This window comes from Saccopteryx leptura, chromosome 1, assembly GCF_036850995.1.
Source record: "Saccopteryx leptura isolate mSacLep1 chromosome 1, mSacLep1_pri_phased_curated, whole genome shotgun sequence".
In the NCBI taxonomy this organism is placed as follows: Eukaryota; Metazoa; Chordata; class Mammalia; order Chiroptera; family Emballonuridae; genus Saccopteryx; species Saccopteryx leptura.
In genome coordinates this window covers 304,586,267-304,610,750 of record NC_089503.1, presented here as the reverse complement: position 1 = coordinate 304,610,750, position 24,484 = coordinate 304,586,267, and the positions used below count along the sequence as shown (strand labels likewise).

The window sequence follows — 24,484 nt, the reverse complement described above, 5'->3', positions numbered from 1 at the left end:
TCCACCCGGCACGCCCACCAGGGGGCGACGCTCTGCCCACCAGGGGGCGATGCTCTGTTGCGACCAGAGCCACTCTATCGCCTGGGGCAGAGGCCAAGGAGCCATCCCCAGCGCCTGGGCCATCCTTGCTCCAGTGGAGCCTCAGCTCTGGGAGGGGAAGAGAGAGAGAGAGAGAGAGAGAGAGAGAGAGGAAGGAGAGGGGGAGGGGTGGAGAAGCAGATGGGCGCTTCTCCTGTGTGCCCTGGCCGGGAATCGAACCCGGGACTTCTGCACGCCAGGCCGACGCTCTACCACTGAGCCAATGGGCCAGGGCCGATAAAAGTTATTTTTTTAAAAAACTGCAGCAGGCCCTGGCCGGTTGGCTCAGCGGTAGAGCGTCGGCCTGGCGTGCGGGGGACCCGGGTTCGATTCCCGGCCAGGGCACATAGGAGAAGCGCCCATTTGCTTCTCCACCCCTCCCCCTTCCTCTCTGTCTCTCTCTTCCCCTCCAGCAGCCGAGGCTCCATTGGAGCAAAGATGGCCCGGGCGCTGGGGATGGCTCCTTAGCCTCTGCCCCAGGCGCTAGAGAGGCTCTGGTCGCAGCAGAGCAACACCCCAGAGGGGCAAAGCATCGCCCCCTGGTGGGCAGAGCATCGCCCCTGGTGGGCGTGCCGGGTGGATCCCGGTGGGGCGCATGCGGGAGTCTGTCTGACTGTCTCTCCCTGTTTCCAGCTTCAGAAAAATACAAACAAACAAACAAAAAAAAAAAACTGCAGCAAACACCATTCTTACTGGGAAAATAATGGAAGTGTTTTGTTTAACCTAGGAACAAAAGAAAGCTGACAGCTATCACTGCTTGTATTCGTATTGTACTAAAGGTGTTAGCCAGCTCAAGAAAAGGAAATTAAAGCCACAATATTGGAAAAGAATAAGCAAACTGCCATTATTTGCAGATGATACGATTATCTTTGTAGAAAATCCAAAAAGTGTGTAGAAAAATTATTATACAGAAGAGAGCTTATCAAGGTGGTTGGCTCTAAAATCAGTATTGCAAATCAACTGCATTTCTCTATACCAGCAAAAACAATTCAAAGTGTAATCTTAAACAATATCATTTACCATAACAGAAAAGCAATTAAGTATCTAGGAAGAACTAAAACAGGAAATGTGCATAATCTGTATGCAGAAAATTATACAACTTCATTGCAAGACATTAAGGCTTAAATAAATGGAGAGATAACCCAAATCCATGATAGGAAATTTCATTACCAAAAGGATGTCAATTTGTCTTGAGATGGACTTTGAATTGAATGCAACTGTAACCAAATCTTATTGAACTTGACAAGTTGATTCAAATAGAGCAACAGCCAAGAAGTGGCAAAATACTCCTAAAGAAGAGTATATTGGTAAGGTGGTGTTTGGTCCAGGAGGTAACTAGATTTATTTTAAATCTACAGGATTTAAGAAAGTGTGTTACTGGTGGAGGTTTTTAAAAGTTTATGGAAACAGATATATAGATATAGATAGATATATAGATATAGATAGATATAGATATATATGGAACTTGGATGTATAACAGAATTAGCAAAATAAATCAGGTAGAAAGGAAGGATTATTTAATAAATGAGGCTGGGAAAACTTATTTTCCATATTAAAAATAAAAAATAGGCCTGACCAGGCGGTGGCACAGTGGACAGAGCGTCGGACTGGGATGCGGAAAGACCCAGGTTCGAGACCCCGAGGTCGCCAGTTTGAGCGCGGGCTCATCTGGTTTGAGCAAAGCTCACCAGCTTGGACCCAAGGTCGCTGGCTTGAGTAAGGGGTTACTCGGCCTGCTGAAGGCCCACGGTCAAGGCACATATGAGAAAGCAATAAATGAACAACTAAGGTGTCACAACGAAAAACTGATGATTGATGCTTCTCATCTCTCTCCATTCCTGTCTGTCTGTCCCTATCTATCCCTCTCTCTGACTCTCTCTGTCTCTGTAAAAATAAATAAATAAATAAATAAATAAATAAATAAATAAATAATAGATACTTATAATACTCCATACACAAAAATCAATTCAAGGTAGACTTAGAACTTAAGTATATTAAGGGCAAAGTTTAAAATATTTTGAAAAACATGTAAGAAAATGTTTATCAGACCAGGAGGGTAGAGAGTGATTCTTTTACACAAGATACAAAAAGCACAATCATCAACTAAAGGGTTGATAAGTAAATATGCCTATATTAAAATTAAGAAATTCTGATAATCAAAATATGGACAGTCCCCACTGTCCATGGGGCACTTCTGATTTTTCAACTTTACAATGATGTGAAAGTAATATGCATTCAGTAAAAACTGTACTATGAGTTTGTTTTTATTTTTATTGATTTTAGAGAGAAAGAGTGAGAGAGGGTGATAGAAGCATGGGTCTAATCTTGTATGTGCCCTGATCAGGTATTAAACCCATAACCTCTGCTTATTGGGATGACGCTCTAACCAACTACATGATCTGGCTCGGGCTGCACTGAGTTTTGATATTTGCTCTTTTCCAGAGCAGTATGCCGTACAGTACTTTGTCATGATGCTGGGCAGCAGCAGCGAGCTGCAGCTCCCGGGCAGCCAAACAGTCATGAGGGTGAACGACCAATACTCTACACTGTATTGTGTTGCCCATGTTTTTGGATATTGTGTTTTGTATAGTTGCATCCCATCATGTATACAAAATGCCCATATGTCTCCTGCTTCTGGTAGGAAGGGTAAGGCAATTACTCCTAATATGAAACTCAAGATATTTGTCCAGGCCCTGGCGAGGTGCTACGTGGATAGTATCCTCGCAGCTCACCAAAGTCACATAGGTTCCATTCCCAGTTAGGACACATAGGAAAAGCAACCAATGAGTGCACAGCTAAATGGAACAACTAAGTGGAACAGCAAGTTGATGCTTCTCTCTCTCTCCCTTCCTCTCTCTCTCTCAAATCAATCCAAAATAATTTTTTTAAAGGTACTTGTCCAATTGTAGGCTAATGTAAGTGTTCTGAGTACATTAAAGGTAGGCTACAGCCCTGGCCAGTTTGCTCAGTGGATAGAGAGTTGCCTCCACCCAGGCAACTGAAGATGGCTCAGTTGGTACATGTGCTAAAAATAGCTTGGTTGATTCAAGCATCGGCTCCAGACAGGGCTTGCCGGGTGGATCCTGGTTGAGCATATATGGGAGTCTGTTTCACTAGCCCTCCTTCTCTCATTAAAAGCGCGCGCGCGCGCGCACACACACACACACACACACACACACACACTAGGTAGGCTAGGCTGAACGATGATGTTTGGTAGAGTAGGTGTATTAAATACATTTTCAACTTAACAGATATTTTCAACTTATGATGGGCTTATTGGGATGTAACCCCATCAAAAGTCAAGGAGCATTTGTACATCATAAAAAAAAATAAAAGGACAGGTCACAAATATGTTAACAAAGAAGAAAATATTTGCAACATATAGAACTGACAAAAGACTGGTATTCTGAATATATAAAGAATGCCTACGAATCAATAAGAAAAATAGGAACAACCCAAATGATCAAGCATTTTCCAGAAGAGAAAATTCAAAAGGCTAATAAGCATATAAAAAGATGCTCAAATGCGTTAGTAATTAAAGCTATGCCAAATAAAACTGAATGAGATGCTACTATACATCTTCTGGGTTGGTAAAAATTAAGAAGTCTAAAAATACAAGTGTGCCTGACCTGTGGTGGTACAGTGGATAAAGCATCGACCTTGAATGCTGAGGTCGCCGGTTCAAAACCCTGGTCTTGCCTGGTCAAGGCACATATGGGAGTTGAAGCTTCCTGCTCCTCCCTTCTCTCTCTCTCTCTCCTCTCTAAAATGAATAAATAAAATCTTAAAAAAAATAAAAAAAATAAAAATACAAGTGTTAGAATTTAGATCAATGGGAACTCAAATATTGCTGGTAGGAGTGTACATTGAAAAGAAAACAACTTAGCATTGTGTGTGTGTGTGTGTGAGAGAGAGAGAGAGAGAGAGAGAGACAGACAGACAGACAGACAGACAGGAAGGGAGAGAAATGAGAAGCATCAAGTCATAGTTGAGGCACCTTAGTTGTTCATTGATTGCTTTCTCATATGTGCCTTGACCAGGGGGCTATATAGCCAAGCCAGTGACTTCTTGCTCAAGCCAGTGACCTTGTACTCAGCGACCTTGGGCCTCAAGCCAGAGACCATGGGGTCATGTCTATGATCCTATGCTCAAGCTGGTAAGCCCGCACTCAAGCCAACAACTTTGGGGTTTTGAACCTGGGTCCTCAGTGTCCCAGGCCAATGCTCTGTCCACAGTGCACCACCTGGTCAGGCTAAACAACATATAGTATTTATTGTTTAAGCTTATATCTACTTGTGAGAAAACTGTATTTAAAAACAATAGAACAATTTTAAAAATTGGGGAGATAGTGATTATAGAGAGAGGAGGCAGGGGGACAGGAGGATGGGGGACCACATAGATGCAAATTATTGGTAACTTTTCAGTCCTTGGGTTGGGTGGTGGGTTCATAGATATTCATTTTAATTTCCTACTTTATAACTAACATATATATCAGTATTTTGTGCATCAAAGTTTATATATAAAATTATGTTTACATAAAATGTAAGTACATATTATATTTGTATGTATAAACTTAAAGATAACGAAGTTCAATAAAGGAAAATACTAGGCAGTTATAGACATTAAAAAAAAGCCCTGGCCAGTAGCTCAGTTGGCTGGAGCATCATCCTGATACTCAAAGGTTGCGGGTTCAATCCCCAGACACAGCACATACAGGAACAGAGCCATGTCTGTCTTCCCCTCCTCTCTCTAAAATCAATTAAATAAAAAAGTTGACTGCAGGGTTTTTGTCTGATCAACTGGAGGTGCTGTTTATTATGAGAGAAAGTGCTAGCCCTGGCTGGTGGCTAAGCGGATAGAGCATCACCCAGCCCGTATGGACTTCCAGGGCACACAGAAGAAGCAACCATCTGCTTCTCTCCCCCTTCCTCTCCTTCTTCTCTTTCTCTTCCCCTCTCACAGCCAGTGGCTGGATTGGTTTGAGCGTTGGCCTCAAGCACTGAGGATAGCTCCGCTGGTCTACCAGTCAGCTTCAGGAGCTAAAAATAGCTCAAATTCAAGCATAGGCCCCAGGCTTGTTTGCTGGATGGATCCCAGTCAGGGTGCATGGTGGGAGTCTATCTCCCCTCCTTTCACTTAAAAAAAAAAAGCTGTATAACAGTGCACATGGTATGCCAACTTTTATGTAAAATATATGAGGGAATAGCATATTACTATTTGCTTGTTTATGCATAAAGAAACTCTGGAAGAATACACAGAAATTAGTCACATTAAGAGCAGAGGTGGGAAGTAGAAAGATGGTGGACAGGAGGGAGAATGAGAACTTTCATTATCTACATTTTTAATATATTGAAAACTTTTTTTGCACACGTAAATGTATTACCCCTTCAAAATAATGAATTCTAAAAATCAAATAGATTAAGTAAATAAAAGAAAAAGAGAAGGAATAAGAGAAGTAGAAGAGATGGTGAATGGAGATCATCTTCTGATGCTCTGCTGTAAAGGGAAACAGAGGGCAGATACTGGAGGGGGACATGGAGCTCAGAGGAGTTCATTTTAAGCTGTGAGAAATCACAGCATTACGGTATGCTTACATGCTGCTGGGAATAATCAAATGGAGAGGGGGTAATGCTGAGTGCTGCAGGAGACGGAGGGACAGTCCCTGGAATGAAGACTTTGGTGGCTGAAAAGGTCTTGGATCTGCCCCTGTACACCCCAGGAAAGGTAAGGATGGGATGTGGTGGCAGAAGTTGGAAGTTCTCTTCTGTCTGCTTCTGTTTTCTCAGGAAAGTAGAGAGCAAGATCATCAGCTGAGAGTGAGAAGAGTTAATAAGGACATTGGACACTGGAGGACAGGAAACGGATGGAAATTTACCCTGACAAAGCCCACATCCCCCAACAAGCCCAGAGATAATGATAAAGAGACTAGCAGAGCCAGACACAGGGAGAGAATTTATAGACTGTGGAGTGTGGGAAGGTCTTCAAATTATCTGAAGATACATTTATCACTGTATTTCATTGTCTCCCTCACTAGATTCTAAGTTCCAAGAAGACAGTGATGACTTTGTTTTTGCTCTCCACTGTATCCCCCAGCCTTGGTACAGTACCAAGCATGTAGTATGTATTCAAAAAAGAGTCATTGAATGAATGAATCAATCAAAAATACTAGAAATAGTCCTGGCCAGGTAACTCATTTGGTTAAGAGAGTCATCCCAATATACCAAAGTTGCAGGTTCAGTCCCCAGTCAAGGCATATACAAGCATTGCCCAGTGAATGCATAAATAAGTGGAACAACAAATCAATGTCTCTCTCTCAAGTCAATCAATAAAAAAAATTAATACTAGAAATAGTTGATAATGACCCAAAGTCTTCAGTGTAAAAGACACACACCGTGGAAGTAAATCAATCTGACCCACAACAGTCACAGAATGAGTCCTCTTACTGCACATTCTCAGGATGCACTGTAGCTCACTGAGGCCCAGGACATGGTGTGATTTGTGCACCCTCCCTCACATGGCCCAGTTCACATCCAGTGTGCACTGTCTCCCCTCCCACTGGGAGACACAAGGAGGATGGCTCACTCACTGTTGTTCTGACCTCAGAATGAAGGGCTGTCAGGAACAGACAAGCAGGAGGGCAGCTGCTGCAGATGCTGGTCAGAACAGCATCTTCCTTCCCTCCAGGAGGTGGAAGTGCCAGACTAATGATAGTAATAGTGCAGGAGATGAAAGGCAATTGTCTGGAGGGGCATGGGTGTGAACAGAGACTCAGCCAAAAGCACTGTGCCCAGGTCACAGGACAGAGATCAGGGAGGGCAGGAAGACAGAGAGGAAAGGCATGTGGAGGGCAGAGGAGAGAATGAAGGGTTCCAGTGGGCAGCGGTCCAAGGCGGAGTTCACTAAGCAATAAATATTGAGCATGAATGTATTAAGCCCTAAGGTAAGTTACGGGGAAACAAAACAAATGAGAACTTTGTTTTCTAGTGTAAGGGGGGGGGGGGGAGGCACAATAAACAGTAAAGAAATATATGATCATTTCAGAGAGTGAGATGAACTGGAAAGACAATGAGACATACTGATGAAATAGAGCGGGTGCCTGAGTGACAAAAGGGAGCCAACCAAGTAAAAATGAGAGTGGGAGGGTCACAAAGGATTCCAGAAAGAGGGAATCCAAAGTGCAGCGGTGCTAAGGGAATGATTTTGGATGTTCTAAAACATCAAGAAGTCCAATCTGATAGGAACATTGTTTGAACATTGAGAAGGAGTACAAGTTGAAGGGCCTCTCCTAACAAGGAGTTCAGATTTATTCCAAGTACAATGAATAGCCACTCAAATATATATTTTAAGCTGGGAAGAGCATAATATGATTTTGATTTTTAAAAATTTACTAGTTTGAGCCTGACCAGGTAGCACAGTGGATAGAGTGTCAGACTGGGATGCAGAGGACCCAGGTTCAAAACCCCGAGGTCACTGGTTCATCTGGCTTGAGCGTGGACTCACCAGCTTGAGTGTGGGATCATAGACATGACCCCATAGTTGCTGGCTTGAGCCCAAAGGTTGCTGGCTTGAAGCCCAAGGTTTCTGGCTTGAAAACAAGGTGGCCGGCTTGAACAAGGGGTCACTCGGTCTGCTGTAGCCCCCCACAACCCCCCAGTCAAGGCACATATGTGAACGCAATCAATGAACAACTAAGGAGACTAAGGTGCCACATCAAAGAATTGATGTTTCTCATCTCTCTCCCTTCCTATCTGTGTGTCTCTATCTGTCCCTCTCTGTCTCTCTCTCTCTGTTTCTGTCACACACACAAACACACACACAAAAATTTACTAGCTTGAGCCTGACCTGTGGTGGCGCAGTGGATAAAGCGTCTACCTGGAATGCTGAGGTCACCGGTTCGAAACCTTGGGCTTGCCCAGTCAAGGCACATATGGGAGTTGATGCTTCCTGCTCCTCTCCCTTCTTCCCCTTCTCTAAAATGAATAAATAAAACCTTAAAAATAAAAATTTACGCCTGACCTGCGGTGGCACAGCGGGTAAAAGCATCGACCTGGAACTCTGAGGTCACTGGTTCGAAATCCTGGGCTTCCCTTGTCAAGGCACATATGGGAGTTGATGCTTTCTGCTCCTCCCTCCCTTCTCTCTCTGTCTGTCTCTCTCTCCTCTCTCTAAAATAAATAAATAAAATCTAAAAAAAAATTTACTAGTTTATTTTTTCTTGAGAGAGACAGACAGACAGACAGGGACAGACAGGAAGGGAGGGAGAGAGATAAGAAGCATCAACTCACCTGACCAGGCGGTGGCACAGTGGATAGAGCATTGGACTGGGATGCGGAGGACCCAGGTTCAAGACTCTGAGGTTGCCAGCTTGAGTGCGGGCTCATCTGGTTTGAGCAAAGCTCACCAGCTTGGACCCAAGGTTGCTGGCTTGAGCAAGGGGTTACTCGGTCTGCTGAAGGCACACAGTCAAGGCACATATGAGAAAGCAATCAATGAACAACTAAGGTGTCACAACGAAAAACTGATGATTGATGCTTCTCATCTCTCTTGGTTCCTGTCTGCCTGTCCCTATCTATCCCTTTCTCTCTCTCTGACTCTCACTATGTCTGTGTAAAAAAAAAAAAAAAAAAAAAAAGAAGCATCAACTCATAGTTGTGGCACCTTAATTGTTCATCGATTGCTTTCTCATTTGTGCCTTGACTGGGAGAAAGAGGTTTCTGCCCAGCCAGTGACCCAGTGACCTTGGGCTCAAGCCAAGGACCTTGAGGTCATGTCTATGATCCCATGCTCAAGCTGGCAGCAACCTCATGCTCAAGCTTGTGAGCCCATGCTCAAGCTGGCAATCTCAGGGTTTCAGACCTGGGTCCTCAGTGTCTCAGGCCAACATTCTATCCACTGTGCCACCACGTGGTCAGGCTAAAATACAATGCTCACAAAAATTAGGGGATCAGGGAACATGTAGATACTCCAGTACTTGCAGCCTTTCGTATAGTGCATTTTCACCAATGAAATAAAAGTTAGTTTTGAATCTCATTTGCATAATTGAACAACTTTCTTTGACTTGTCATTTGCTTTTCTGATGTTCTTTTTTTTTTTTTTTTTTTTTTTACAGAGGCAGAGATAGAGAGGGACAGACAGACAGGAATGGAGAGAGATGAGAAGCATCAATCATTAGTTTTTCGTTGCACATTGCGACTTCTTAGTTGTTCATTGATTGCTTTCTCATATGTGCCTTGACTGCGGGCCTTCAGCAGACCGAGTAACCCCTTGCTGGAGCCAGCGACCTTGGGTCCAAGCTGGTGAGCTTTTTGCTCAAGCCAGATGAGCCCACACTCAAGCTGGCGAGCTCGGGGTCTCGAACCTGGGTCCTTCTGCATCCCAGTCCGACGCTCTATCCACTGCGCCACCACCTGGTCAGGCTGCTTTTCTGATGTTCTTAATAAAAAAAATAAATGCTTCTTTTTTATTGCTTCATATTCATTTTGAAATATCCCCTAATTTTTGTGAGCAGCTACTACTAGATATTGTGAAAACTAGTTTGTAAAGGGCAAGAGCAGGAGTGAGGGAACAGCTAGGAAGCTATTGCGCTATTCCAGATGAGAGATGATGGCTTGGACCAGGATGATAGCAACAATGATGGAGAGAAGTGGATGGATTCAGGATGTATTTTAGATGCAAGGCTCACAGGACTTGCTGGTGAATTAGATATAAGGTGGGAATTAGTAAGAAAAGGGAAAAGGAGAAAGGACATTTCCTAGTTTTTTTCTGAACAAGAGTGATGGGACACACTAAGAGAGAAATGGATTACCCAGAAGAGAATTCAAGACATGTATTTTAGCCGCATTAGCTTCACAAAGCTATTAGACATCCAAGTGGAGATGTCAAGTAGGCTGCTGGATAAATGAGTCTGGAGCTCTGGATATAAATTTAGGACTCCCTGACATTTACATAGTGTTTAAGCCCAGGGACTGGATGACATCACTGGACAGAGAATGTGGAAAGACAAGAGGGCCAAGGACTCTATTTAGAGGTTGAGCAGAAATGACTGAGAGAAGGAAAAGCCAGTAAGGTAGGAGGGAAACAAGGAGAGTGTGGTGTTCTAGAAGTACAACCTGAATAAAACTGGGTTCTGATAGAGATGAATGGAGTGGGATGTGGTGAGAGTGAGGGCAGGGGAAGCTACTTTTCACAGGGAGATTAGGTTAGGCCTCCCAGAGGAGATGACATTGAATTTAAGTGAAATATTCTTGTTTTGGGGTTTTTTTTTTCTGTTTTTGAGGAAGAGAAGAGAAGCATCAATTCATACCAGCATCGCTTTAGTTGTTCATTGATTGGGGTGGGGGATCCAGCGGAGCCAGTGACCCCTTGCTCAAGCCAGTGACCTCTGCTCAAGCTGGTGAGCCTGTGCTTAAGCTGGTGACTTCCAGGTTTTGAACCCGGGACTTCAGAGTCCCAGCTCAGCACTCATCAACTGCGTCACCACTGGTCAGGTGGATATAAGTGAAATATTAATGAAAGGAGTGAGTCATTGTTAATAGCCAGGGAAAACTGTTCCTGGCAGAGGAAATAGCAGTGCAAAGATCCTGTGGCCAGTTAAACTCCTCTAGTTCATAGAAACACAGATCCGGTCCAGCCAGTGTAGCTGTGGCCTCAAATGTTAGGAAAAGAAATCAGAGAGCTACCTATTGGCGCATATGGGGCCTTGTAAGTCACAGTAAAGAGTTTGGATATTCTAAGTGCAAGATAAGCTTAGCAATGCGACTTGATCTACTTATTTTAAAGACATACGGGTTGCTTTGGAGACTGCATTTTATTTTAGCAGGGCCAGAGTGGAATCAGGGGATCCAGTTACTGGGATAATCCAAGGGTGACAATCCTCACTGCTACACCCACCTTGATCCCCACTCCGCACTCTCTCCACCAGGGGCGACAGAGTAGGGGACGCAGAATCTCAGAAATAGGGTGACCATGGGTGCCTCAAACGCTGGGAATCAGACGGTCGCTCACCCTCTGCCATCCTCTGTAACCTTTCACCTGGGACACAGCTGAGCGCAACTCCGGTGGTGCGGCAGCGAGAGAGTTAAACCAAGCGTGGCCCGCTGGCGGGAGGGGGAGAGGCGGAGACGGAGCGCTCCGAGCTACCCCGCTGAGCCCCGCCGAGCCCCGCCGAGCCGAGCGCAGCTCGAGCCGAGCCGAGCCGAGCCGAGCATCTCCCGCCGCCGCCGCCGCCGCCGCCCCGCGCCCCGGGCGCCCGCCCCGCACCCTCTCCAGCACCCCGCTGCCGGCCAACCCCCCGACCATGCCCCGGGTCCCACCTGCTTCCGCGAACCCCCAGCCTCGCGCAGCACAGAGCGCCCGCAGCTGTCGCGCCGCTGCCGCGCCGGGCACGCAGGTGAGTGGAAGGGACCCCCACGCCCCCACCCGAGGGAGCCCGGCCCTGCCCTTCCGGCTCGGCCTCTCGCTCCCGCCTCTCTCTGCGCGGTCCCTCGCTAGGCTCCAGCCCCCAGCCCCGAAGCGCTCCTTCCCTGCCGTGCTGTCCATCCCTCCTCCGGCCCCGGCTCCGTCCTGTCCTCCTAGCGCAGCGGTCACCGTCCCCGCGGTTGCCTCCATCCTGCCTTCGGCTCGGGCTTCTTGCGCCCTCCTGCTTCGGGTTTCCTGTCTGCTCTCGGCGCCCCCCCACCCCACCCCCGGAGTCCCTTCACCGACCTCCTGGTCCTCGTTTTCTCCCCCGCTCTCGCTGCTTTCCAGTCCTGTCGGGGAGTGCGGGCCTGTGAGAGGGGTGGGCTGGGCAGCGCTGGCGATGGGGCCGGGATCCCCCCAGCCCAGGGCTCCTGCCCCACCCCCACCTCGTCTCCTGCGCACAACAGGTCGGTGAGGCGCGAGGAGAGGGTGGGGGTGGCGCGCCAGCCTGGGGACTGCGGGCTTCCTGGGAGGGATGGCTAAAGGGGGTTCGGGTCCAGGGACTGAAGTTGACGTCGGGGGGAGGGTGATTCACAAGGCGGAGAGGCAAATGAGTCCTGGAGTCAGCTGGCCACAGATGTCCCTGTGAGCCCTTCTCCGCTTCATTGGTTCGCTCCTACACTACTCTCCCTTCCTCCAGCTTCGTTCTCTTCCCGTCCCTCTCTCCCTTCTTCCCACCATGCCCCTATCCCTATCTCCTCCCATAGCTCCGCATCCCTTTACATCGAAAGAAACAATTTCAAACTCCTCCATCTTTGCTGTTCCAGTCTTTGGTCCCCATCCCTTCCTCTTCTCATTTTATCCTCGGTATTATGCTCCCTCCTTTTCCATTGCTTTCTCCCCAACCCTGCTCTTCTCCACCCCTTTCTCCCTTCCCCTTCCACTGTTTCATTTTCCCTTCCTGCCTGGACTTTTTCTTCTCCCCTCCTGTCTTTCCCTTTCCCCCCCCTGCTCCTGTGACGCCTTCACCCTCTGTTTCCCCCCTGACATTTAACTCATCCTGTTCTCCTTTCAGCATCCTTCAAGATTCCAGTCTTCTGTACCCACTCCTCTTCTGTTCTCTTTTAGGACTGACTCCTGTCCCTCATCCTGTGGTCTAGCTTCCTCTTCACCCTTCTCCTCCCTTCTGGCTCCTAATCTACCAGATTCTCTTTCTGGGTCCTTCACCCTGTCACATCTCTCCCCACTGCCCACTCTCCCATCCCTTCCTCAGACTTTCCAATCTTATTCCCGGTATTATCTGAGAGCACTTAAAGTATAGATTTAGACCAGAGTCCAGCGCACACAGGGTGTCATATCCTCACTCACTCTGGGGAGCCTTGGCCCCCCTGGATCCAGCACCCTCAGCCCTGAAAACTTCTTTCCTCTTTCAATACCAACCATCCTGATTCTCCCAGGATTCTTTACCCAGGGGAGCTACACTTAAGGGGGTGGCCTCACCCCATTTCCATCTCCCTTCAGAGGGCATCTCTGCATTTGGATGATTAAATGTTGAGCAAAAATTATATTCTGTAATTTTTCACTCACCTCTTTCTTTCCTTCCATCCCTCCCCTTTTCCTAAAGAACCTAAAGATGCAGATTCCTGGGCCAATCATAAGAGAAACGCCTGGGACTGCAAGTGGGGTGGGCAGGCTGGGATGCTCCCCCTGGGCAAACCGCACACAATCCACACACTCACTCAGATTGATTTCCTCTTCCCTCCCCCACTCTCAGACTCCTTCCCTAGCGGTAGGTGCTCAAGGAATCACAAGGTTCTTGGCTCTAAATTAAGATCCAAGAAAAGCCTAGAGCTGTGGGCAGAGGAAGTGAGAAGGAAGCCTGAGAAGTAAGAGTAGACCCTGGGGTGGGGAGGTAACAGCAGCCTGGGGAGTTGTAGAGAGGGGCTGGGGCTAGACAGGGAGCCACTCTGGGAGTCGGTCCCCCCCCCCCCAAGGATGCTCAGCGTCAGTGAATCCTTGGTGGCAGCGGCATAGCTGGCAGTCAGCAGCCTGGGAGGGAAGATGGGAGTAGAAATGGTGGATGAATGAGCAGGGCAAGTACACAGGGCAGGATAGGAACATGACAACCCCTTCTCTTCCCCAGTAAAGGCTGAAAATCTGGGTCACAGCTGAGGAAGATCTTGAACATGGAGTTCATGATGTGGTAAGTTCAGCACAGCAGAAGGAGCCTAAAGCCCACTTTCCCTGAGGTCTTGGCCCTTTCCTCCCTAGGCCCACCAAGGGCCTTCCATCCTAAGGGCTGGACCTCAGTTTTCTCAAGGCCCACCTGCTTGTGCAGAGAGACCTGAAAAGAGGCAGTTGGGGATCTCTGGTATGAGCCTATCCTCCCTACACATAGGAATAAGATGGGCTTCTGTCTCACCCTCTTGTTCTCCTTTTTTGCAGGCCTGCACTGCTGCTGTCCCACCTCCTCCCTCTCTGGCCACTGCTGTTGCTGCCCCTCCCACCGCCTGCTCAAGGCTCCTCCTCCTCCCCTCGAACCCCACCAACCCCAGCACGTCCCCCCTGTGCCCGGGGAGGCCCCTCGGCCCCACCCCACGTGTGTGTGTGGGAGCGGGCACCCCCACCAAGCCGATCCCCTCGGGTCCCAAGATCCAGGCGACAAGCCCTGCCGGGCACTGCGCCCCCTGCCACCCCTTCAGGCTTTGAAGAAGGGCCGCCCTCATCCCAGTACCCCTGGGCTATTGTATGGGGCCCTACAGTGTCTCGAGAGGATGGGGGGGACCCCAACTCTGCGAATCCTGGATTTCTGCCCCTGGACTATGGTTTTGCAGCCCCCCATGGGCTGGCTACCCCACACCCTAACTCAGACTCTATGCGGGGTGATGGAGATGGGATCATCCTTAGAGAAGCACCTGCCACCCTGCGGCCATTCTTGTTTGGGGGCCGTGGGGAAGGTGAGTGGGAGTGGGAGAGGCTCGTAGGGATATGAGGGAGGGAAGGCTGGTTGAAGACTCAAAGGGAAGCAAGAGAGATCTTGTCTGTTAGCTCCTTCCACAAATGTGTCAGGCACTATGCTGGCACAGGAAGCAGAGGTGAAGATGCGTCTGCGCCCTTGAGGAGCTCAGATCCATCGGAGAAGACAAATGTGTAAACACTTGGGAATGTCAATGTAATAAATGCTCTAATAGAGGCAGATACAGCATGTTTTTAAGAAAAGAAAATGAGACTGCTTCTGTCTAGGGATCAGGACACCTTCCAAGAATTGACATTTGAACTGAACCTTTTTTTTTTGCTTTTCTTTTTTTATTGAGAAGCAGGGAGGCAGAGAGACAGACTCCCACATACGTGCATGCGCCACCAACTGGGATCCACCCAGCAAGCCCCTATCGGGCAATGCTCTGCCCACTGCAAGCAAGCTATTTTAGCGCCTGAGGCCAGGCCATGGAGCCATCCTCAGCGCGTGGGGCCAACTTGCTTTATTGAGCCCTGGCTGCTGGAGGGGAAGAGAGATAGAGAGTGAGAGAAGAGGGAAGGGGAGGGGTGGAGAAGCAGATGGTGGCTTCTCCTGTGTGCCCTGACTGGGAATTGAACCCAGGACTTCCACATGCCAGGCCAATGCTCTACCACTGAGCCAACCGGCCAGGGCCTGAACTGAACCTTGAAAACAGAGTGGGTGTATTCCATGCAGAGGGACACTGTGGATAAAAGGAACTCTAGGCCTGACCTGTGGTGGTGCAGTGGATAAGGCGTCGACCTGGAAATGCTGAGGTTGCCGGTTTGAAACCCTGGGCTTGCCTGGTCAAGGCACATATGGGAGTTGATGCTTCCAGCTCCTCCCCCTTCTCTCTCTCTCTCTCTCCTCTCTCTCCCTCTCTGTCTCTCTCTCCTCTCTCTAAAAAAAAAAAAAAAAAAAAGGAACTCTAGAGTAACATCTCAGCTCAGGGAATGCAGAAACAGGACCAGTGGTTTGAAGGTGAGGCCAGGGGCAGAGACAGACATTTCCACCCCCTGGTTTCTGTACAGAGAGCAGGGTTCTCTCTGACTTTGGAGTCCTCTCCTCATCACATGTATACAGGTTTGAGAAAGTAGAGAAGGATTTGGGGGGAAATGAGCTGAAAACTCTGGGTGAAGCTGATGACTAGAATAAAGGGGGGTGTCTAGAAAGAACTAGGCAAGGTGGATGCACACTGGCAGCCCTCCTTAGGCTTACTGAACCTGCAGGCGAGCCCCATCCCCTCTCCGTCTTGGCTCCTACCACCTTGAGCCTCCCTAAAACTTTCTTCCCACCCCAATCAGGTGTGGACCCCCAGCTCTATGTCACAATTACCATCTCCATCATCATTGTGCTCGTGGCCACTGGCATTATCTTCAAGTTCTGGTAAGCTGGGGGGAAGAGGGTGCTGGCAGATGGGGGCTGAATGTTTGGCTGGAAGGAGGGAAGGGGCAGGGCACCAATTTTGCTGGGAATGGGAGAGGAAGTGGTAGAGACTTTGGGGAAAGGTAGTTAAGGATTTGGATAGGGGGAGACAGAGAAATCAGGGCAGATTCCTTCTCCCAGGGATATACAAGAATAATGGGAGAGGTGAGCTTTTATTTTTGTGCACTTGGGGCTTTAGTGGTTATCCCTTGTCCCTATTTCCTCGAAGGCAGAGAAAACTGACCCAGTCTGCAGAGCCCCTTCTTAGGACTGCCTGGAAGGAGGAGCAAATGTGAAGCTATCTTTGCATGCATTTAATAATAGGTCACTCAGTCCTTCACATTTTACTGAATCATTAGACTAAAGTGCCCAGGTCATTAGTTGACTTTGAACTAGAACTAAACCTGCCAAGGCACTTGCCAAGGAGAGAAATGTTTCTTCTGGACGTGCATGGGGGGAGGAGGCCATTCTGGGGGACTGTACCTGTTGATAGGAAGTACTAATTCTATAGATCTGGACCAGGTTGGGACAGTGTAGATCCCAGAGCCCCAGGTGGCAGAGTTGAAGTGGTTTTATGGATACACAGTCTCAGGAGACTTGGTCTAGGGAACTGTTAGAGGCCAGTTTCTCTGCTGTGGGATATAAGGAGTGCCTGAGGGAGGCTGGGAGTGATCAGCCCTGTAGGCCCAGGATGGGGGCTTCTGAAGTGTGTGAGAGAACCTCTTCCCTTCTGGTGTACTAGCTGGGACCGCAGCCAGAAGCGGCGCAGGCCCTCAGGACAGCAAGGTGCCCTGAGGCAGGAGGAGAGCCAGCAGCCGCTGACAGACCTGTCCCCAGCCGGGGTCACTGTGCTGGGGGCCTTCGGGGACTCACCCACCCCCACTCCTGACCATGAGGAGCCCCGAGGGGCACCCCGGCCTGGGATGCCCCAGTCCAAGGGGGCTCCAGCCTTCCAGTTGAACCGGTGAGGGCCAGGGAAAAAGACGGGAGGGTGGGGAGGAGGCCATTTAGCGCCTCTGGAGCTGTGGTTGGGGGTACTCCCTCCTGGGTGGGTGGGAAGGAGGTAGGCCTGGCCCTCCCAGAGCCCCTGGCTCTGTTTCCCAGCCTGGTCTCTGGCTCTTCCAAGGAGCCTGGGCCTCTCCTCTTGGAGAGGACCCTTCCTTTTCCTGCTTTCTGTGGATCTATGTCCTGTTCTCATGCTACCATTTAACTCCAACTCTGCCCTCTTAACCTTGATTCGCTTTGTCTTGGACTCTCCTTTTGATTCTGGCTTACCCCTTGTTTCCTGACTGTGCCCTTTACCTCTTCCTCTCAGGATTCCCCTGGTGAATCTGTGATGCCCACCAATGTTGGGGTGCCACCAAGCACGAGGCCAAGGGGCCAGCATAGTCACCCTCCCACTGAGGGTGGGGCAGCTGTGGGAGCCGGGCTGCAGGTGCTCCTGGCTCCTGCCCTTGCACAACACCCTGGAACACTCACTGGCCCCATAGGCAATCCTGCCTGCTCACCCTCCTTTAAGTGGGGACCTCACACAGTTGTGGTTTCTGGTCCCCCATCCCCACCATTGCACACTCACATGAAAGCCTTGCACACTTGCCTCCACCCTCACGGGCCATTGCACACAACCATGCTCTTGTGCAGCCAGTCTGCACCCTCTCCCCGTCCACCTCTCTCCCCTCTGCTGATCCCTCACATTCTCCCTTTTGTTTCACATTTTTCACTTTCTCTTCCCACATCCCATGCTCACCCCAGTCACTCAGTGGTCAGTGGGTGAATTTACCATTTCCTCTCATGTGCATTTCCTGGACCTATGTGGTGTTGCGTGTCGTGCCCATACTCTGCCTCATGAACACCTACTGATCTAGTTTCTGTGGCTCCTGCATGCTGCCCCAGAGGTGGGTGGGAGGTGAGCTGGGGGCTCCTCTTGCCTCCATCTGTCATGATCCCATTCCGTTCCGTGTCCTGTGTTTCACCGTCTCCCTCATTCCACTCCATGGGTGCTCTCATTACCCTGAGGGCTCCCCGACAAGATGGGGGAAGTGAGGCCCCACGCTTCTCTCCCACCCCACTGCTAAATTCTGTTGTCTGGGAGATGGGATTTGGGGAGTCACCTGCTGCACTACATGAGAAAGGGGCTCCCATCTGCCCTTCCCTTCCTCCTAAGTCCCTTTTGTCTTATCAGTCCTGGCTGTTTGTGTCCATGTCACTCTCTGGAATTCAGAGCCCCCTGAACTAGTCCTCCACTTCCTGGCCTCCCTGAGGGCCCCCCTAATTCCACTGAGGCTGCCAGGGATGGGAGCCAGTGAGTTCAAGGCCATCGGGAGCTCTACCTCCCAATCCACCCCTCCCCTTCCTGGACTCCCTAACATCTGTCCTTTCCTCCCTCCTTTGTTCCTTCCACTCTCCCTCCTTTTGCCCCCCACTGCCACCCCATGTTTGTCCCGCCTTCTCATAATTTTTCCCACCTTCCTTCTTCCTCTCTTACCTGGCTCCTATGCTGTGATATATATTTTTGTATTATCTCTTTCTTCTTGTGGTGATAATCTTGAATTCTTGTGGGATGTAAGTTTCAAAATTTTCAAATAAAGACTTTGCAAGATAACCTGAGTCCCCTGGTTCTGTCTTCTGGACGCTGTAGAACGGACGGGAGGAAAGACGATGGGCAGCCAAGAGGGAGAAGGAGGAGGAGGAGGGGGGACCCCTCCAGACCCAGTGTGACCTGGCCTGCTCTGAGCTAGAGTTGCAATTCAGGGGCTTTAGCTTGAGACTAGATGGAGGAAGAGAAACTAAAGGAGCAGTCCTGAGCGGGAGCAGCCAGAGCAAGAGAAACTGGAAGAGTGGCTTGCCTGTTACTTGCCACTGAAGGTTAAGAGAGACCAGAAGAAAAGGGCAAATTACACAGAAGGACAGGCAATGGAGCAAGCAAAAAAAAGAGAGCTGATAAGACAGACAGAGGGTAAAGGGTGAAAGGAGAAAAATGGAGCCATGGGAAAGAGGCTGCCCTGCTTGGTTTATTTGCAGCTATGCTCCCTAACCTGCCCCCACCCACAGCTGGCCCCCCAAAACTGTGAAGCATCAGAAGCCCTGTGGTTAACTCTCATTAGCTTTCCCCACTCTGCCTTTTCTGACAAGGTGTGGGGGTGGAATCAAGGGGTGTCTTTGGGGGACAGAACCCAAGCTGCCCAGCTGGGATCAGTCACCTCTGAGCCCCCAATTCTTGGTTTGACTCTTGGAACAGCCCTGCAAAAGCCCACACACTCATCAGCCTCTCAGCTGTTGCCAGGCTCTGTTGCCATGGTAACCACCCAGGTCCCATTTCTCCCCCCAACCCCATCTGTGCCCCACTTGCTCTCTGGAAATGGGGAGCTCCAGGGAGGAGGAAACTGTAATATGCAAAAAGGCAGTCATTTGGGCTACCCTGGGCTGTGTATGCCTCCATGTGCTTATCTTTGCAGCTCAAGTTAGGAACGTACATGGGTTGGCAGGTGTGTATCTTTGGGGTTGGAGAGCTTGACTGTGTACTCAGGGAAGTATGGCTGAGTCCATACAGTGCACAAAGGTGAGTGGGGAGGAGGCAGTGTATTTCTCAGGACCAGAGCTGTGTGTGCATTCAGGGCATCTGACTCCCTAAGAAAAAGACAGACTGCAACAGAGGAAAAAAGCAGAGTGGGGTCCAAGGAGCAGTGAACCAACTAAAAGCAGAGGTACAAGGCAAACAAGCTGCTGAGCAGGGCTCAGCGGCAACCCAGCGGGGCCTGAAGAGATCCCAGCAGGCAGGGAGGGCAGGGTGGAACCTGAGGGGCCGGAAGAGATGCTGATGGGAGGGGCTGAGGGCAGTGAGGGAGGGATCTGGGCAGATGAGAGAGGAAGCCTCATTAACTTTTCCCTTCTTTCTACACTGGACTCTAGCCCGGGTCAGGTGTGGGGGAGGGAAGCACTGGCAGGGAAGGGGAAGGAGCTGAAGTGAGTGCCTGGAGAGCATACTGCGCTCCATCACCTTCAGCAACTGTCTCTTTGGAGGGGCAGTGTGACCCTGCAGCTCATCCATATGCAAAAGACACACATGATGGCCCCTAATGAAGAGGGAATTAATTATTGCCTGATTAGACTGCTGTTTCTCTAAATTTAAATAAATTAAAATACACCAGGAAGACACCGGAAATCCTCACCTATTCCCTCTCCCTAAATGCCCTCTTCCCCATGGAAAGTCAGATGGGAGAGAGGAGAAAGGAGACATCCTGGTCTTCTGAGTTGTCCTAAAGGAACGACCCCAAACAATCACACTGTCAAACTAACCAGAACAGCCTTGAGGCCATAGGGAACAGATCCTATCTTTTATCTCGAATGGAGTTGAAACTGAACTATGAAGCTTGGAGGTCTTCAGAAGGCTGCAAGTAAGTGGTAGAGCAGAGTCACTGCATAGTGACAGTCCAAGAACATAAACAATGGCCATACTACCCTTCTGGCTCTTGGAGGCCACACATCACAGGCACTACCGGGACCAGTGTCTCTCATCATTATACTTTCTTTGCCTTCTGAGCTGTGCATCAAATGACTCAGCCAAGCTTCTCTTTAAGCATTTTTCTGGAATGCTTACCATTGTGGCTCAGACCAACCTCGGACTGGGGAAGCCCCCAGGAGGAGGGATTTCCCATGCAGAGCTGGGTGTGGAAGTGATTCAAGATGGTAACAGTGTGCCAGCTGGAAAACCCTGGGCTAAAATTAACAGCCTTCCTCCCCTTACACCCCACATTTATCTCTCTAAAGCTTTTCTCCAAGGAGTTCAAGGAACTTAAAACTTTCTGTTTGTTTGTTTATTTTATTGATTTCAGAGAGAAGAAAGGGGAGAAAGAGAGACTGTTTCTATATGTGTCCTGACTGGAGATCGAACCAGCAACCTCTGCACTTCGAGACAATGCTCTAAATGCGCTACTCAGCCAAGGCACTAAAACTTGCTTCTTTTTTTTTTTTTTTTTTTTTTTCTGAAGCTGGAAACGGGGAGAGACAGTCAGACAGACTCCCGCATGCGACCGACCGGGATCCACCCGGCACGCCCACCAGGGGCGACGCCTGGGGCAGAGGCCAAGGAGCCATCCCCAGCGCCCGGGCCATCTTTGCTCCAATGGAGCCTTGGCTGCGGGAGGGGAAGAGAGAGACAGAGAGGAAGGAGGGGGGCGGGGTGGAGAAGCAAATGGGCGCTTCTCCTATGTGCCCTGGCCCGGAATCGAACCCGGGTCCCCCGCACGCCAGGCCGACGCTCTACCGCTGAGCCAACGGCCAGGGCCAAAATTTGCTTCTTATAGCAAGGGCAGGAATAGGACTGACAGTTGGAGACACTGTGGCCCAGGAAGTGTTGGTTACTGTAGAGAGGATAAGAATTAGAGGAGAATCAGGACTCGTAGTGATGACTACTATTTTGGTCCTACTTTTATTTTAGCAAGAGAGAGACAGACAGGCAGACAGAAAGGGAGAGAGATGAGAAAAATCAATTCTTTCTTGCTGCACTTTAGTAGTTCATTGTTTTCTCCTATGTGCCTTGACCGGGGGGCTCTAGCAGAGCAAGTGATCCCTTGCTTAAGCCAGCAACATTAGACTCAAGCCAGTGACCTTGGGCTCAAGCCAGAGACCCCGCGCTCAAGCCAGATGAGCCTGCACTCAAGCCAGCATCCTTCGGGTTTCTAACCTGGGTCCTTGGCATCCCAGGTTGACACTCTATCCACTGCACCACTGCCTGGTTAGGCTTGCTCCCACTTTTCTACCTCAGCCCCCAAAGTCAAGGTTTCTCAAATCATCAATGTCTAACTCATGCAACTGGGTCTGGTCACATCTGAGCCATAATAAGGCTCTTATCCTGCCTGACCAGGCAGTGGCACAGTGGATAGAGCATTGGACTGGGACATGGAGGACCCAGGTTCGAAACCCCAAGGTCACCAGCTAGAGTGCGGGCTCATCTGGTTTGAGCAAGGCTCCCCAGCTTGAGCCCGAGGTTGGTGGCTTGAGCAAGGGGTCACACGTTCTGCTGTAGCCCCTCCCCTGGTCAAGGCACATATGAGAAAGCAATCAATGAACAATTAATGTGCCACAACAAAGAATTGAAGCTTCTCATCTCTCTTCCTGTCTGTATGCCCCTCTCTGTCTCTGTCAGCAAAAAAACAAAACAAAACAAAAAATCAGCTCTCCTTGAATAAAGCCTGCCCAACCTTCTTTAAAAAAAGCAACAACTCTTATCCTGACAGCTGTTGTTACTGAGTCAACACAGACTGAGTGCAGACCAAAAATGTGATAAAAAGAATAGATACTTTTCAAGAAATAGAAACAATTACAAGCCAAATATATACATATATATTTAAGTGAGAGAGATAGAGATAGGAAGGGAGAGAGATGAGAAACATCAACTCATAGTTGAATCACTTGTTCAGTGATTGCTTTTCACATGTGCCTTGACTGGGGGCAGGGGCTTCAGCTGAGCCAGTGACCCCTTGTTCAAACCAGTGACCTTGGGCTCAAGTCAGCAGCCTTGGTCTTCAAGCCAGTGACCTTTGGGCTCAAGTCAAGGGCCATGGGCTCATGTTGATGATCCCACACTCAAGCCGGTACTCCCACACTCAAGCTGCTGAGCTAGCTAGCATTTAAGTCAGTGACCTTGGGGTTTTGAACCTGGGACCTCAGCATCCCAGGTTAATGCTCTATCCACTGCGCTGCCACTAGTCAGACTAGTCAGACTATATTTTCTTAAACATTTAATTTAAATGTTCATTTTTAGATGTTCTTTGCTACTTCCTTGCTGTGACCTTGGAAAAAAAATCGCCTAAATCTTGTCTTATTTTCATTATTGGTAAAATGGGCATTATAGTTATTTCTCTTAGAGTTATTTTGCTAAGCAAGGGGCTGCTACTGTTAATAGGAGGGAGTTTAATTCTGCTTTAGCCAAAATAGAGCTGAATCCAGAGGGATTCTGGCCATAACAGGGTGCAGGTTAGTGGTAGCATTCATTTACTCAAATAACATACAGTAGTCCCCCTTATCTGTGTGGGGTCCCTGAAACCTCAGATAGTACTGAAACCTATATATATTATGTTTTTCCCTATACATAGCTTTTCACTTAAAGGAAGCAGTTCCTAGCTTTTGAATTTCCATATCTAAATTGCCAGCATCACAACTCTTGTCCTTTGGGGCCATTATTAAGTAAAATAAGGGTTACTGGAACACATGCACTGCAATACCTCCTGAGTCAATCTGGTAACCAAGATGGCTACTAATGGACTAAAGGGCCTGGAGAGCTACATCTTGGAGACCCTAAAAAAGGGATAAGGAGAGTTCATCATGCTACCTGAGAATGGTGCATAATTTAAAAGTTATAAATTCTTGGCCCTGGCTGGTTGGCTCAGTGGTAGAGCATTGGCCTGGCATGCTGGAGTCCCGGGTTCGATTCCCGGCCAGGGCACACAGGAGAGGCACCCATCTGCTTCTCCACCCCTCCCCGTCTCCTTCCTCTCTGTCTCTCTCTTCCCCTCCTGCAGCCGAGGCTCCATTGGAGCAAAAGATGGCCCGGGTGCTGGGGATGGCTCCTTGGCCTCTGCTCCAGGCGACACAGCGACACCCAAGATGGGCAGAGCATCGCCCCCTGGTGGGCATGCCCGGTGGATCCCGGTCGGGCGCATGCAGGAGTCTGTCTGACTGCCTCCCCGTTTCCAGCTTCAGAAAAAATACAAAAAAAAAAAAAGTTATAAATTCTTTATTTCTGGAGCTTTCCATTTGATATTTTCAGACCATAGGTCCAGACTGGGTAGTTCAGTTGGTTAGAGCTTCATCCCAATACACCAAGGCTGCAGGTTCAATCCCTGGTCAGGACACATGCAAGAATTAACCAATGAGTGCATAAATAAGTGGAACAACAAATCAATGTTTTTTTTTCCTCTCTCTCCCTCTCTCTAAAATCAATAAATTGGCCCTGGCCAGTTGGCTCAGTGGTAGAGCATCGGCCCCGCGTATGGATGTTCCAGGTGTGATTCCGGCCAGGGTACAAAGGAGAAGTGCCCATCTGCTTCTCTACCCCTTCTCCTCTTGGTTCTCTCTCTCTCTTCTCCTCCCCTCCTGCAGCCATGACTCAATTGGAGCGAGTTGGGCCCCCCACTTTGAGGATGGCTCCATGGCCTCAGCCTCAGGAGCTAAAAATAGCTCCAGTTGCAGTGAAGCAGGGGTCCCAGATGGGCAGAGTACTGCCCCCTAGTGGGCTTGCTGGGTGGGTTCCGGTCTGGGCACATGCAGGAGTCTGCCTCCACTCCTTTCACTAAATAAAAGATAAATAAATTGAAATTAATAAATCAATAAATAAAAATTAGGCCCTGGCTGGGTGACTCAGTGGATAAGGCATTGACCTAGTAGTGTGCCAGAGGTTGTGGGCCCAACCCTTGATCAGGGTACACAAGAGAAGCAATCAATGAGTACACAACTAACTGAAACAATGAATTGATGTATCTCTCTCTCTCTCTCTCCTCTGCCCCTCCGTCTCCCACTCTCAAATCAATGAAAATTTTTTAATTTAAAAATTTTAAGAAATATTTGGTGTGTGGGGGGGTGCGTGCTGCA

General features: G+C 49.0%; 1 protein-coding gene across 2 annotated transcripts; it reads left to right on the top strand.

Moving 5' to 3' along the window:
• The first annotated feature begins 11,015 nt into the window (after positions 1–11,015).
• PIANP (PILR alpha associated neural protein) lies at positions 11,016–18,497 on the top strand. 2 transcript variants are annotated; one of them, XM_066358021.1, is made up of 6 exons: positions 11,016–11,467; positions 13,619–13,678; positions 13,921–14,432; positions 15,775–15,856; positions 16,638–16,859; positions 17,211–18,497. In XM_066358021.1, the coding sequence occupies exons 2-6, from the start codon at positions 13,662–13,664 to the stop codon at positions 17,230–17,232; spliced, it is 855 nt and encodes a 284-aa protein (XP_066214118.1). In that variant the 5' UTR covers positions 11,016–11,467; positions 13,619–13,661; the 3' UTR covers positions 17,233–18,497. The 2 variants fall into 2 exon arrangements, with proteins under 2 accessions (XP_066214118.1, XP_066214122.1); XM_066358025.1 differs by lacking the exon at positions 11,016–11,467 and adding an exon at positions 11,785–11,942.
• Positions 18,498–24,484: the final 5,987 nt, after the last annotated feature.